The sequence below is a fragment of the Osmerus mordax genome, chromosome 11 (genome assembly GCF_038355195.1).
Source record: "Osmerus mordax isolate fOsmMor3 chromosome 11, fOsmMor3.pri, whole genome shotgun sequence".
NCBI classification, from domain to species: domain Eukaryota; kingdom Metazoa; phylum Chordata; class Actinopteri; order Osmeriformes; family Osmeridae; genus Osmerus; species Osmerus mordax.
In genome coordinates, this window is record NC_090060.1 from 5,042,763 (window position 1) to 5,059,362 (window position 16,600).

The following is a 16,600-nucleotide window of genomic DNA, read 5'->3' on the forward strand; positions in this document are numbered from 1 at the left end:
AATATCGGAAGGTATGGCAGTCATATGAGCCAGGCTGCCGAACGTGCATCCACTTAGAGGGCTCTTCACACACATACACACACACACAAACACACACACATACAATCACATTTCCCACACCAATGTGAGTCATGGGATGGGGAGAGTGTGTGTGATTGGGATTAAGTGTGTGTGTGTGTGTGTGTGTGTGTGTGTGTGTGTGTGTGTGTGTGTGTGTGTGTGTGTGTGTGTGTGTGTGTGTGTGTGTGTGTGTGTGTGTGTGTGTGTGTGTGTGTGTGTGTGTGTGTGTGTGAGAGAGAGAGAGTTTTTTATTCAACACTGTCCGGTTTAAATTATGTATATAGTTTACTGAGAATATGTTAAGAATTGTGTAACTGGTAAAACATTTCTAGTATTTCTAGTATTTCTAGCATTTCTAGTAAGTCTGCCTGGAATTGTGGGTGTGTGTGTTTGTGTGGTTGTGAATGTGTGCAAGTGTCCGTGTGTAGCAGTAGAATATTTTATGTTTTCAAAACTATATTGACCCTGAATGTCACTCAGTTGGAAGCCCTGCCACACGGTAGGAGGAAGCTGAGAAATCTCTAGCAGTGCAATACAAGTCTAGAGGAAAAAACCCAGTCCCTCATGGAGGGTTAAACATTAACTTTATACACACCCACATGCACATACTGCATAGGCAAAACAAAGACACACATGTACACTCACTCACTCATGCACATAAAAGTAAATGATCTCAAAGAGCTTCCATCCCAACCCCATTGCATACTTGCATACATGTATGTGTAGACACATAATCAAACTTATCAACACACTCATAATCCATTCTTACACATTCATGCTGTACACTAAAGCAATGTATTAATTGCAGAATCTCTGTAGGTCTGAAGGTCGGTTCATTTTATCAACAAACAAACATGAAGAAGTTGGCCGGGGACACATTAGTTGATGATTGATTCACTGTTGACATCTGAAGTTCATATCTCAAAATGATAAAAGTTTGTAAAATCACCATGTATTTTGGTGATATATTCCATTCCAAAAAGTAGTCTGAGGTAATTGCAGGTCATGTGTGCAAAATTATAGTATTTTTGTCTTGATGAGGCGTTTTCGTATACCACTGTTATCTGTATTACTGTGTCAATGAAAATGATAAATAGGCCATTATGAGCTTCGAAAAAGGGACCTCCTAATATGGTTTCAATAACATACACCTTTGCTTCACATGGGACCTTTGAGGTATTCCCCAAATCAATTCTCTTTATAAGGAAGCACCCTAATATGGGCGAGACAGGGCAATACACCTTATCTCTCCCCAAAAAAATTGAATGAAAACCGTTGGTGAAAAAAACTTTGAATAGTGTTTGAATTGTGAATCTAGTTCTGAGGACATTAAAATATAAAAATGTGGAGATGAAGAGATATTTCCTAAGTATAAACATGTTTCAAATAGGAAATCCATTCTGAACATTTAGCGGTTCAAAGGTTCAAGAGAAGGTCATGTGAGAGGGGGGAAATGGAAGAAGATACAAGCTAATTAGACAGATTAATAAATAACCTATGTTCAAGAGTATTGACCCTGATTCAGAGAAAACCTTGAGTATTCAGTGAATTCAAATGCCTATTTGATCATTTAAGGATTCGAAGCAAACCAGCTTCTGAACACCAAGCTAATATCTCATCACAGCACATGTTTAAAGAAAAGGTATTCATACCAATGTAAATTGCTGTATATGTTACTGTCTACTTTATAATAACTAAATTTTTTGACAACAAGAGGCATAAACAGGATTTGGATGGCTTTCGTATGAGTGCATTGTTTTAAGAAATACTAGATTTTGTATTTAAGTTTAGGATAGTATTGTTTATTCTTAAAATAATTTTGCCAATGCTTAACATTAAGGTTACATTAACTCACATGTAACAAAATATCGATGCCTGTGGCTGAAACGTTGCAGGTAGAAAGGAAATGGTATGTTGTATAAATTGTATAAAGTATTTGTGGTATAGGTTATCACAAAAGTGTAGAGAGCCAGGGGGGAGATAAGTGGGTGTTGGAAAGGGCAGTTGAAGATGATCCGTGTTAACATTCACTTACCCCTGGAAGCCAAAGCTCCCCCATACCAAGTTTCACTAGTGTAATAACTTGTACAGCTAAACCATAATCAACGTGTAACTACATAGCAGTTCTTAAGCAACCTATAGTTGCCACTATAGGTATTGTATGTACTTACATGGTAATTAATGTAACCTTAATGTAAAGTGTTTTCGTATATTTGTTAATGATGAACATAAGTTCACAATGTGATTTATTGTTTACATACTAAGACCTGTATAACATCCGTTCAAGTTATAGACTCTGTCTCATTTGCATCTCAAAATATCTAGTAAAGATCATGGCTGAGGTGAACAAACTTGGTTGTTTCTGCTTTGTTTATTTTTGGTATTCCTGCAGAAACAACACAAACGACTGTGAAAGCCAACTGATGGCCCCAATAGTCATGTTTGGTTTCAAAGTTCAAAGCAACTATTTCTGTCAGTCTTTCCCCATGTAGGCATGGAATCTGCCCCAGCATTAGATGACCTCTGCAAATACCAAATAAAACAAACGCAAATTGCATAGAATTGTTGACCTTTGTAATTTCATGCTCATTTTGTATTTCATGAAAATGCTGTACAACACCAGTTAAGCGTCATGAAAATAATAACAAAGTGTTCATTTAGCAGACACTTGTATCCAAAGCAACATACAGGGGGGATTTAAACCTGTGACCTCTTGAGCTGCAGTCAAATGCTCTACCACTGAGCTACATTTTGTCATTTAGCAGACACTCTTATCCAGAGCGACTTACAGTAAGTACAGGGTCATTCTCCCCGAGGCAAGTAGGGTGAAGTGCTTTGCCCAAGGACACAACATCATTATGCATGGCCGGGAATCGAACCAACAACCTTCTGATTAATAGCCCGACTCCCTAACCGCTCAGCCATCTGACCCCCCAGCTGCATCTATCAGCAGGATCAAATGAAGTCTACGGAATTTGAAGTCATCCCTTCATACTACAGATTACTAATGATGCTCACGCACAGAAAGTTCAAATCAGTATCTATGGAGGACACACACATGCCAGACCACATGGAAGAACTGTTCCATAAAAGCAGTAATGGGCACCCGTACGGTCAGAATCATAGAGTAATTCTATAAAGAATTAGGGTGTCATCAGAGCAACGGTAATGAGAAGACTGTCTGGGGAGTGCCCAGTGGATGTTGGCTGAATGTGATCATCACTGGCCTGCACGCTACAGCATACCAGAGGTTTCACGTTGTATCTACGGGGGGGTCAGATGGCTGAGCAGTTAGGGAGTTGGGCTATTAATCAGAAGGTTGTTGGTTCGATTGCCGGCCGTGCCAAATTACGTTGTGTCCTTGGGCATGGCACTTCACCCTACTTGCCTCGGGGAGAATGTCCCTGTACTTACTGTAAGTCGCTCTGGATAAGAGCGTCTGCTAAATGACTAAAATGTAAATCTAAAGGACCACCAAAATGTATGAGATTTTATCTGAGATATTGAGATATTTCCTAACAAGTACATCATTAAAACTTAAAATATGAACCTTTTAGCATAGTTCACTCTGGAAATGTAGACTACATTATGAAGTAGTTACTTACTGTGGCAATGCCAATACTTCACCATAGAAGTATTTCCACTATTTATTTATTTTTGTATTTATTGAATGTAGTATTTGAACAATTGCATCCAGAGCTGTTGATCATGCTGACTTAATGGATGGGGTCAATTACAGCCCAAGAACATAATTCTCAATCTTCCTCTACCTTCCACTATCCCCTGTTCATACTGAAACAAGTCAGCCAGTAACATGATTAAGGTAAAGCATCGTGTGGCACATGATCTGGCCTTGTCAAATTGAGTCTCTAATTATACAACCAAGTGCCATACGCATTTTATTCTGCTTCTCAAATTAGTAAACAGCATTTTACCCATAACATGCTGCAGGAAAGTTCACCTCCCAACCGCTGTAGCTTTATTTTTGGCTTACATTAATTTTATGGGTTCTTTATAGTGAAATATTAAAATAAAGTAGCTAGAAATTTAAGAAAGGAAGGAGGCTGAAGATGCTTGCTCTTTGGATGGCGATTCATTCACAATATGTTGAAAGAAAATTGATGCTGTTGTGTTCATTGGTTGCATCTGGATCCCTCCGGGAACATACGGTACATTACTTTGTTACTGTGTATTTCTGTTCCTCCCATTGCCATTAATCTTGATAAAATTGCAGTAGGCTAATAGTGCCATGAGCGCGTTTTTCACTTTATCTGTAAGACCCTCTCTAGTAAGTTATTTTGGATGGATGGTGGCAGCTGACATGTTTACTGTAGACACGAAGAGTTGTTACTCGTGGCCATCCTGCTGTATAGCAAGGTCACGGGCTTTATTACACATCAACCAATAGTAGCCTCTGTTTTGAGGCTTCCCATTCGACAATAAACATTCTGACCTGTGTCACTGGCATTCAGTGAGTGATGCAAGGCGAACGAATGTGAATCAAGCCCGAGTGTGGGTGTAAGATATTCCACACGACTTGGATGTATTCGTTAATGTATTGATATACAGTACACCAAGTTATTATTTTCTATACGAACGTGAAAACGTAAAAGTGCCGCCGCGAGGGTTTTCAATGGTGAAAACGCAACGTTTGGCCGAGTGAGCTAGCTACGTTTGCTAGTTAGCCTGGTAGCTATATCCTCGTTTTTGCTACAAACTGAACTCCACGAAACGGGGACATTGGAGTACTAATAAGGTCAAGTTATCCGCTCATTCTCGCCAACAGCCCCTTCCCCCAACCCTGGTGTCCTTCGTTCGGCCCTGAGAATATGATACAGAATGAGTCAGAGAGACACCCTTGTTCATCTGTTTGCTGGAGGGTGAGTATAGCTACAGTTCTATTCACAGGGGGAGGCGTAACAGCCAGGCTATCTAGCATCTGCTTGGCTATCTAGCGTCTGCGGCTAGCAAGTCTAGAACCAGCTACTACTAGCAAGATAAATTGGATGTAATCTGCAATATAGCTAGTTAACCATCAACCGTGCTACATCACAAGAGCTGTTTTGGAAGTGCACGTCAAACGTTAACTAGCTATTTCTATGTAATTGCACAGTTTGCTAAAATTAGCTAGGTAGTCCTTGTAGCTATACATACAGGCTACAAATGTAGCTAGCTAAACAGCAAATGTTTAGCATACCTGGGTATCACTGACGAAGTCAAGAGTCTGAGTGAAGGACTACTGTACAGTAGAAGCTGGCTAGCTAACGATGGCTGGTGTAGTACAGTATCAATAACGACGTGCATGTGTGTGCGGCTATGTAAATTAAACGGGAAAGTCTTCTAGATGGTGGTTGTTAGAATATCACGAAATAAACGTTTGTTGGCGTCAGTGGTTAAAGTTGCAGTCGCTGAAAGTAAAATCGAACACGTCCAACGCAAGATGAGCATAACCATAGATCAAATCTAAAATGAGATTAAACGAAGCGGTTGCAAGGTTAGAGAGCTCGCAGTACTACCAGCTTTCGAAAGGTCCAGTAAGCTTGCAACAGTCAGGGTACTTTGTGGATTGACAGTGTGCAAAAAATATATAATAAAGAACGCCTCACCAGTCTGACCTTCAAGGTCATAAAACCCAAGCTTGTGTTGTGCCAAAATCCTCAAAAGACGGGCCGGATTTACAAAGTTAGCTATAAACTAACAGTAGCTATGGTTACCAAGATCTGGCTTGTATTAACTACTAACACAGCAACCCGAGCTCTCTGCAGTGTAAAATGACCGAAAAAGACAAGTGTAAAAGCTTGAATTGTTTGGGAGATTAATTTTGCTGAATCGTGCAAATCTTGTTGGAATGACATGGATATGAATGAACCACTATCTATATTTCGGATCTTGGCAATTCACTTCTGATGCCATGCATGAGGATGCTAACTTAAAATGAATGCACAAAAGCACTTTTCAAGCACGAATGTGTTTATCTGATACAGGACTTCACTGGTATGGGTACAGTCATGGCATTCTTTATAAACCATGCCATTTTATTTTGACCAGTGTCAAATCATTGTGCTCAACATGGTTGCTTGGTGGAAGTGCAAAGAGAGCACACTGTTGTTGGGGCCACTTTGGACACATTGTCTTTAGACGGTAAAGACATACATCTTGTGTCTGTTCTATAAATTTACATTTAGTCATTTAACAGACGCTCTTATCCAGAGCGACTTCCCCCGAGGCAAGTAGGGTGAAGTGCCTTGCCCAAGGACACAACGTCATTTCGGTTGCCATAGCCGGGAATCGAACTAGCAACCTTCTGATTACTAGCACGATTTCCTAACCACTCAGCCATCTGACTCCCACAATAAATGTTCTAGACTTGTGTTTGGTTATCCAGGACTACAACATGACTGGTCCTGTTTGCCTCTGCTGAAAATCGACTCTGTAATGGCTACTGGTGCGAACATTTGAGTCGAAACAAACAAGACCAGATCCAAAGTACTGTGATTCAGACCAAGTTGCACAAGAACAAGTCATCAGACAGGACTGACAGAACGGCAACGCTTCTTGTAAAAAGACGGGCAAAGTTACATCCTATGTAGACCGTCTGTTTGGGCAGAGACGACTATTGACAGTAGCTAGATATGAGCGTAGCCTGGTTAATGCCTGTTGTGGAGAGACCTTTCTGAACCACTGCCATTGTTTACCTTTGTCCAGCCTACCACACAGCTCATTTTGTCAGACACGTGAAGGTATGCAGGTGTTTTTATGACACTGACACACACGTTTACTAGGTCAGCCTACCCCACGACCATTCTCTCTCTTGTTTATCTCAATTAAGGTATTGATTAATCATCAACTACTAAGATGAAATGCCATGTCGTTTGATCGTGACATGGCCAAATTCACAGAATCCCCGTTCAGATTATATCCATAATAATCTTACTGAGCTAATCATACTAGTGATTGATTTAAGAGATAGCATTGGTACATTTTAGGCCTAATTGTCCTTTGGTCTACCGTTCTACCTTTGTATCTTATCTTTTGTACTTATCTTTTTTTTTTATCATACAAGACAAAGCAGGCCATGTCTGTGGTTTTATTGGATTGTAGTCGAATACTCTTCACTAGCTATCGCCGAGCGATAAACCTGTTCAACTCAGATTGAGTTAGGGAACGACACAGCCACACAGTGTTTGCAGGGACTGGATCTTTGTGATACACGTAGAATAGGTGTGCCAGCCTAGAACAGCCTAAGCCTCCCTGTACTGTTCTACAAGCCTGGGATTGTTGGAATTCCACATGGCATATTTTCAAGGAACAGGCACCTGGACAGTGAACACTGTGCAGTGTACCGGCAGGGCAAAGCCATGTGCTGACACATCAAAAGAACCGAGCAGGTCAACAGTCAAGTCGAGGTGTTTGTGTGTGGGGGGGAGCGTGTCCTACCATTTAGTTTTCTCTCCCCCTCTTTGACCTTGGTCCCGTTTTTTTTCTCCTCTCCACCCCCCCCCCACCCCCCCCCTCCTCCTTGTCGTCCAGGTGTGGGGGAACGGTGGGGGCCATCCTGACATGTCCCCTGGAAGTGGTGAAGACCAGGCTCCAGTCGTCCTCCATCACGCTCTACGTGTCTGAGGTGCAGCTGAGCACCGTCACCGGGCCCAGCGTGGCCCGCATGTCCCCGCCCGGGCCCCTGCACTGCCTCAAGTGGGTACTCGCACTCCCAAATACAGCGTTTTCACACATTCACTCGATGGTCATATTTATAACTCAAACAGCCTGAATAAGACAGCGATTCGTAGCCTTGAACGAGACGGTACGTAGACCTGTGCCGGAAGGCTTTGTCATAATGATGGTAAGCTAACTTATTAGCCTAAAAATACTCATGATGATTGCTGAGGTGTGTCCCAGTGGGGTATTAGTGAAGTGTGGCTTCCCCTCCCTTTTGAGGTCTCACTAGCATGTCAGTTAGTACCATCCTCTCCCCTCTCCTCCTCTCTCTGGTCTCAGCGGGGCGTGGCTGCAGGATCCTCCCTCCCCACCCCCCTCTCCCCCTCGTCCCAGCTCCAGACATGTTGTTTGTTTGCCCTGGCCCCCGTCCCCCTGGCAGACCCTCTCGGACAGCCGCTCTCTGAAACCCAGCGCCCTCTCACCCTGAGGTGATGCAGCGCTGGGATCAGAGGGCCAGCGAAGCCAAGCTAGAAGACTTCCGTCTTGTTTTTGTCACTGAGCTTAGGGCTCTTTCAACAAGGCTGTCACAGGGCTTCCCCTCCCCCCTGCTGAACATTTACATTTAACGGTTAGCGTTGCTGCCTTTTTGCAATATACATAGCTAAGAAGTGTTACAATCAAATACTCTCTGTCCCCCTTCTGGTAGTGAATGGAGTCTTTTCTGATGCTGTTGAAGCACAATTTGTTCCAAACTAGAGGGAGGCACCGTACATGATGTCACCACCCACTCAGTGAATGAATCATATTTTGATTGGCATGACCATACCATAAGCAATAACACTTCAGCATTTAGATAAACACATCCAGCAATTCAAGGACTCCACTTCTCAGCCATTTCATGTAAAATGATCTAGTCCAAGGTCAGACTTCCATTCCAAATTATTGCTGTTGAAAATGTAAAAGGTATTTGTCAGGAAAGTGTCTAACGGTGTTCCCGTTGTTTCCCAGGTTGATTCTGGAGAAGGAAGGACCTCGCTCCCTGTTCAGGGGCCTCGGGCCTACCCTGGTGGGAGTGGCCCCCTCTAGGTAAGCACCCTGCTTACTATAAACATCCACCAGGACCATGAACATGGTGATGCTGTCCCCTCCCAAACAAACCAGGTTTACAGAAAGACTGGGGTGAAATCAAAAGCTGGTGAAGGGAGATTCAAACAGTACCTTTTTTAATTGTTAGTTCTGGATGGGTCTTTTCTTGAATAAGGTAGTGGACATAGGAGAGCACTTTCTGTCTCCCAGCTACTCCCACACTCGCTCAAGTCTGGTGACTGTTGAAGGGTACAGTTTCAGGAATATGAAGGGTACAGTTTCAGGAATATGAAGGGTACAGTTTCAGGAATATGTAGGGCACAGTTCAGGAATATGTAGGGCACAGTTCAGGAATATGTAGGGCACAGTTCAGGAATATGTAGGGCACAGTTCAGGAATATGTAGGGTACAGTTCAGGAATATGTAGGGTACAGTTTCAGGAATATGAAGGGTGCAGTTTCAGGAATATGTAGGGCACAGTTCAGGAATATGTAGGGTACAGTTTCAGGAATATGTAGAGCACAGTTAAGAAATATGTAGGGTACAGTTTCAGGAATATGAAGGGTACAGTTTCAGGAATATGTAGGGTACAGTTTCAGGAATATGAAGGGTACAGTTTCAGGAATATGAAGGGTACAGTTTCAGGAATATGTAGAGCACAGTTAAGAAATATGTAGGGTACAGTTTCAGGAATATGAAGGGTACAGTTTCAGGAATATGTAGGGTACAGTTTCAGGAATATGTAGGGTACAGTTTCAGGAATATGAAGGGTACAGTTTCAGGAATATGAAGGGTACAGTTTCAGGAATATGTGGGGTACAGTTTCAGGAATATGTAGGGCACAGTTTCAGGAATATGAAGGGTACAGTTTCAGGAATATGTGGGGTACAGTTTCAGGAATATGTAGGGCACAGTTTCAGGAATATGAAGGGTACAGTTTCAGGAATATGTGGGGTACAGTTTCAGGAATATGTAGGGGAAGTGTCACGAGCCACTGCCACCATTATCAGTGACTCACTGAAGGACGGTGTACTTGTAGTCATGAATGTCCGGTCACGTTTTCGCTCTCTCCCTTGCTTTGACTGGTGTCGTCCCGTCTACCCCACCCCCTCCGCCCCCACAAAAAGAAATGGTTAGGGTTAAGGTCATTGGGTTCATGGGCTACATCACACATCACGCTAAGAATCACACACTGGCATGCAGGTCTCGTGCAGCACTTTCTAGGTAATGATGTTCATATAAGGCCCGTGGGTTTCAACGGGTGGGAAGCTTTTTGGAAATGGCAAACTGTCCCCCCTCCCACTATTTATTTACATTTAGTCATTTAGCAGACGCTCTTATCCAGAGCGACTTACAGTAAGTACAGGGACATTCCCCCGAGGCAAGTAGGGTGAAGTGCCTTGCCCAAGGACACAACGTCAGTTTGCACGGCCGGGAATCGAACTGGCAACCTTCGGATTACTAGCCCGATTCCCTCACCGCTCAGCCACCTGACTCCTGACTCTATTTATGAAGAAAATCCAATTTAATGGCCGCATCCCACAGTTATTAAGCAAGCTGTCCCCACCCACATTTGAAAACAAACCCACACTCCTGATTCACGTGCAGTTCTTGATCAAATTCGGTCTGTGATCTGCCGTATTTCGGGCTTGAAGCTGCGGTGACAAAGCTGTTACTAAAAAAGAACAGTCCAGGTTTTCTACATTTTGCTCGGAGGGGGATCAGGGCCTTCCCTGGGACCGTCTGTTGCAGTGTGGGTGGGCTGGTGAGGGGACAGGATCTGAGGTACCCAGGAAGACTGGTCCAGTGGGGCGTTTAGACGCACCACGCAGCGGAGGCTGACATCCGCTGACCGTCATCTGTCTTACCTCAGGTCCAGACCATCTGTCCAGCCCGACTGATGTTCCGCCGACTCCAGGGGTTTAATGCTGTTACATAAACCCACGGTCACTCTGAAGGATAAAACCTTGGGAAACGGCTTTTCCGAATCACTGAGCGAGCTAAGTGGATCACTGGCACCGGCGTCAGGTTACCTGAGTAGCACAGTATGGCCGCCAGTCAGCTAGCTAATCTCAGCTAGCTCCGCTTAGCTAGCTGTGCACGGTAATGGCTAAGTGGGAGCTAATAGACACGGATGCTGGCTAATGCTACAGCTAGAAGGTGCCGGCGCCAGGCACGTGTGGAGTGCTTTGTTGACAAGGTGATGTGAGGGGGGTGCTGATGCAGAATGAAACAGCCCCTTAAGGACATACACACAGCCTGTTACGTAACGTGACTGATGAGCTTTTAGCAGGAGACTTTGACTTTCATCATTAGCAGGTGGTCAGGTTTAACAAACACATTTGGCTGGGGGCACAGTCATAACGAGTCACTGTGAAAAAAACCTGCAAAGGTACAAACTTTGTGAAAATATATTGAAAAAGGTATTAAGTGTATAAAATGAGGATCCTGCTTGAGCTTCTTTTCCTTCCTCGTGCTGTGCAGTTGGTCAGAATGATTTCAACACAGACCCCTGGCCTTGGTTCTGCTGTGAGCTCCGGAGCTAGTTATATCAGTGAGCTTAATTGCCAGCATCACCCTGACAATAAGAGCACAGTGTTTTCTTTAGCATTGTGTAATGAATTAGCTCAGCGTCTGAATCGGCTTTGCCCTACATCGAGGGCTTTTTAGTATTATTATTTATTGTTTTGCATAAGTTGGAGGAAGGTATTTGTCAAAGGAAAAACAGTGATGCCATTCATAGTTTTGCTTTGTCATTCCTCCCCCCTCATTTTATCCTCTGTGTGACCTTTCACTGTCTCCTTACAGAGCTATCTACTTTGCTGCGTATTCCAGTGCCAAAGAGAAACTCAATGGGGTGTTTGAGCCCGACTCCACACAGGTGCACATGGTCTCAGCCGGCTTAGCAGGTAAACACATTCACCCAGCATGTCATTTGACTTACTATTTTCTCGGGTTCTTTTTTTTTTTGTACATAGGCAATTTGATGTTGGATAACCATTTTGTGTGTGGTGTGCTTCTGTCCACAACCACTTGTGACCACTTTTAGTATGTCTGTCAGAAAGGCCAGTGGATTGGGCCTGTCCCATGTCAGTGCTGGTAAGTCCAGGTCAACCCAAATGCACCTTATGGAATTTCCAAACTAGTCTTTTTAGAGAACCCACCCACCTCGCCTACCCATTACAGGCCAAGGTCCCTTGTTGCCACTAGCACTGCTAAACCTGGGAGTGAAGTAGAGGCCACAATAGTTTCTGATGAGCCCCTTTGCTTTGAATGTTCTTAGGAAATGCAAGAACCCTAGGCTCTATATGGACAAACATCTCCCGTTCTGCTTGTCCTCTAGTGGGATGACTATGCACTTCAGTTTCAAAGTGGCATCCCCATATGTAAAAATAAATAAATAAAAAAGACAATCTCTGTGCAAGCACATCATATCAGTCCATAACTCTTTTCAAAAAACGATCCCTATACATTTGAGTTGTCACTTGCTTGTCATTGCTGTGTCGAGGCGAGTCTGCCTCTGTCACTAGTCCCAGAGTAGCACTATCCTGATCCCCGCGGCCAACGCTAGACAGACTCCCCCTGTTAGAATGTGGGCCAGTCAGACAAACTGAGCGCACCACCAAGCAGAGGCAGTGCGCGTGCATGCGCGTGCACGCCTCTAAGCTCTATGACTCACACCTTCCAGAAGCAAAGTCAAGGTCTAGGCTTACCGCTGTCCTGGTTGTCCTTCACACTGCCCTCTACTGGCCAACCCCACACACTACAGCCAGTCACACGTATACGCTAGAGCTCCCTGTGTTAGCTATGCTCCGGGCCTGTGGACCGTGAATAGACCTCTTTCAGAAGTGACCGAGTGCTTCCAGGCTAGAGACAAACCCAGTATGTTTGCTTTGGGGGGGGAGGGGGGGGGGGGTATATGAGATCCTGAACTCTGTGCAGGGTAGTGTCCCCTTCTCCATCTAAGAATAGACCTGGAGGACAGTGGGGAAATAGCCCCAAGGATTAAAAACGAGTTGGGCAGATAAACATCACACACACGCACACACACACATGTTGACTCGAACTCTGGACATGCATGTAGGGAGCACAGCTAGGCTGACAGGGCTATTACAGGTTTCTGTTAACCATCTAGAATACCACTGCTACCTGGGAACATCATGGTATTACTTCCAGAATGGGATTTAAAAGTGCCTTCTTTTGACTAAATGTTCCTCCCCCCCACCCGCCAACCTCCATTGTGTACATTTCCTCCCTAGTATTGATATGAATGTGCAGGTGAAAAGGGGCCTAAACTGCAGGGACTGAAATGTAAACCGTAGGCTAATGGGAACATTTGACTGGTGAAAGGTTGCATGCTGGTCAGTGTGGTACACACAAGCCTGTGTCTGTTTTAGGCCTTTACCGTAGCTTCTCCTCTGGCCATGAGACCCCCACTCCAGCAGGGGTCTCTAGCTGCATCTGTGAGGAGTAACTTGGTCTCCGTGAGTACTCACCACAGATCTGTGCATCTTTATTATCTCTCTCTTTCCATATCTCTCTTTCTAGCTCTCTCTCTCGAATCTCTCTCCCCTTTTATCCCTCTCCTTTTTATTCCGTCTTCTAGGTTTTTTGGAATACAGAGCTATCATAATTTCATTTTTTTCTCCCCCCCAACACTTTCACAGCCTTTTACGTACATACATACAGCATGTGTTTTGACCGTACATACTGTATATGTAGAGTAACGATACGGAGCTACACATGTGAGCCAGTCTTCCGTGCCTAGCGGGGCTAGCTCTCTCTAAGCTGCCTTTGTGACTCTGCCCCGCCATTGATTTGACTCCACCGCTCATTCGTGTTACCTCGCCACCACGAACGCAGCTTACACAAGGCAACACGCGGATGTTAGCGCAGGCCGTAGAGTACGACCGTGTTACCGCCTGCGTGCTCGTGGTTGCTAGGTACCATAGAACCCCCCCCCCCCACCAGGGTAGCTCCTGGGCGTGCCCCCCCCCCCTCCCCCCCTCCTGGTTCCTCCGGTGTCTGATCCTGCTCCTTCTCTCTGCAGGGTTCACCGCCATCACTGCCACCAACCCCATCTGGCTCATTAAGACCCGGCTGCAGCTCGACGCCAGGTAACCCCCCCACACACACACTCCATACACACACACACACATTCCAAACCCTCCAGCCATTATTCTTTTCCATGACAGTTGCTTTATTAAAAATACTAAAATGACCATGGCCACTATACAATGCTGCTTGTCAACCTTTATGGTAGCCGTACAATATGATGGTGGAAACGTATTTCCTTCCTGCTCGTGGCAGGTGATGTATGACTATTTCTGAACCTCACAGGGCCTCCTTCTCCCACACCTCCACCAGCCTCGAGCCTGGGGAGATGGGGTCGATGGACACTTTTCCTCGCCACTTGTCCACCTCTCCTGCTTGTTGAACCCTCTCTCTGAACAAGTTTTCCCTCTCTCTAACTTCCACCCACCCTCCCTCCCTCCCCAGGAACCGAGGGGAGCGCAGGATGAGTGCGTTCGACTGCGTGCGGCGAGTGTACCAGTCAGACGGCCTGCGGGGCTTCTACCGGGGCATGTCGGCGTCATACGCCGGCATCTCAGAGACTGTGATCCACTTTGTGATCTACGAGAGCATCAAGCGGCGGCTCCAGGAGGCCAAGGCCTCGCACACCATGGAAGACGAGGAGGAGGCGTCCAAGGACGCGTCGGACTTTGTGGGGATGATGCTGGCCGCGGCCACCTCCAAGACCTGCGCCACCACCCTGGCTTATCCACACGGTAAGAGAACGACACGCTCTCATATAAGAAACCTCCCAAATGCAATGTGACAAATTCATCTTCAGACCGTCGATTTGAAAGAAAGTTGTTGGGCCCTTATCAGCGGATATTGCATGAAATAATCAGCTCTTTTGGGCATTTGCGAAGTTTACAGATTTGTATTTTATTTTAACCCCAAAAAATGGAAGAAACGCATTGTCTTTATATTATTTATTTGGTTTATTTCCTTAGAAACCTCTGAAACTAACCGTTTTCCCTCCCTCCCCCTGCAGAGGTGATCCGCACTCGGCTACGAGAAGAGGGCTCCAAGTACCGCTCCTTTTTCCAGACTCTGACCACAGTGCCCAAGGAGGAGGGCTACCGGGCCCTGTACCGGGGCCTCACCACCCACCTGGTGCGCCAGATCCCCAACACCGCCATCATGATGTGTACCTACGAGCTGGTGGTCCACTTACTGAACCGTTAACCCCTTCCGCACCCCACGTTTCACCCACTAATGACCTGTGCCCCCCCACCTTACATCCCCCTACCTTAGTTTAACCCCCACCCCCCACCCCCCCCCCCCCCCCACCCCCCCAAAAAAATATATACCCAACACTTTCATAACTGTCCTGAGAAAGATGGAGTTCAGAGTCCCTCCTCCCCCCCCCCGCCCCCCACAAAGAGGCCCCTTCCACCTCACCAATCTGAAGAGGACTGGAGACTGTGGGTGCCCCCATCCTGCTCAAACGATAGCTAAACCAACACAGCTTAGGTTAGGGCGAGAGCGGGGGGAGCGGGCAGTGTGGGGCAGTGTGTGACCTCTTGAGGTACGGCTTCCCACAAACACTTCAGACTAATTGTCTGGCAGAAGGCACCTGCTTGTGTGAGCACACAGAGGAATCTGACTTGGGGGGGGAACCCGTGACCTGTCGTAGAAACGTTTAACAATACTAATTATCTTAAGCATATGTAACCCTACTCACTACTACCTACATGGAGTTGAATGTGTGAAACCAAATGCTGTGTTTGCGACTGAAGGTTCAGTTATTAGTTGTAAAACTAGTTCTTGATTAATCTACTTGTTGAAATAGAGCTTACTCGCGTTGTAGAGGTCCCAAGCTAACTTCCTTAGCCGTACGGAGTGATCATGTAAAAGTACACCTCGTAGAAACAGAACGGCTCGACGTGGCCTCGGCGTTTGTCGAGGAGGAAGTGGCTGTGTGAGACCCTGTGAAAGCTGACATAGAAGTAGTAGAGAGGAGATGGTGGGGGGTGCCTTGTGAGACGATTCAAACGAACCTTTAGAAATGCACAGCGGTGATGGGAGGAGGAGGAGGGGCCGGTGGGGGGGGGGGGGGGTCGGCAGAGTTGGGGCTGCAGCAGTGCATTACCACGCATGGCGAAGGTCCACTGCGCTTGCATTAGGAACAACCCCCCCCCCCCCGACACGCACCAACACTCTCCCACATGTCAGCCTTGAGACCCCCAGGCGCCAAAATGTAATACGAAATTTACAGGTGTACTGACATTTCTACTTGAAGGACGTCTTAATGCAGCTGCCTGTACTGGATGTCTGTGTGGAAAGACAGTTCTGTAAATCCGGCCTGTTTGTCACATAACTAACCAGGCAGTGACATCATTCAAATCTGGCCTTTTACCTCTCATAGTCAGTGGTTATTATCGTATGGATCAGTATCGAGATGTAAGCTTGACCGCCAATCAGAATCCAAGCATTCACACCTAGACTTACAGTAACTACTTGAATGTAAACAAACCCAAGAAATAACCAAACTAAAGACACTGGGAGTGAAATTAAGACCAACCGTGTGAATATTCTAAGAAATATTAACTGATAAAACGAATGAAAAACGTTACCAGTTTAACCTGCTATTAGTTCTAATAAGTGATAATGTTATTGAAGATGGATCTTTGTAGACATGAAGATGTGACACAGTTTCAGATTTCCACCCAGGTGACGGGGTGAAACGACAGCATTTGAGGTGGGAGGCGACGGGACAGCGTGC

At 45.4% G+C, this 16,600-nt stretch overlaps 1 protein-coding gene across 1 annotated transcript; it reads left to right on the top strand.

Moving 5' to 3' along the window:
• Nucleotides 1–4,561: 4,561 nt before the first annotated feature.
• Nucleotides 4,562–15,130, top strand: LOC136951847 (solute carrier family 25 member 36-A). The gene is made up of 7 exons (XM_067246469.1): nt 4,562–4,940; nt 7,591–7,755; nt 8,728–8,805; nt 11,614–11,714; nt 13,856–13,922; nt 14,305–14,594; nt 14,867–15,130. The coding sequence occupies exons 1-7, from the start codon at nt 4,900–4,902 to the stop codon at nt 15,058–15,060; spliced, it is 936 nt and encodes a 311-aa protein (XP_067102570.1). The 5' UTR covers nt 4,562–4,899; the 3' UTR covers nt 15,061–15,130.
• Nucleotides 15,131–16,600: the final 1,470 nt, after the last annotated feature.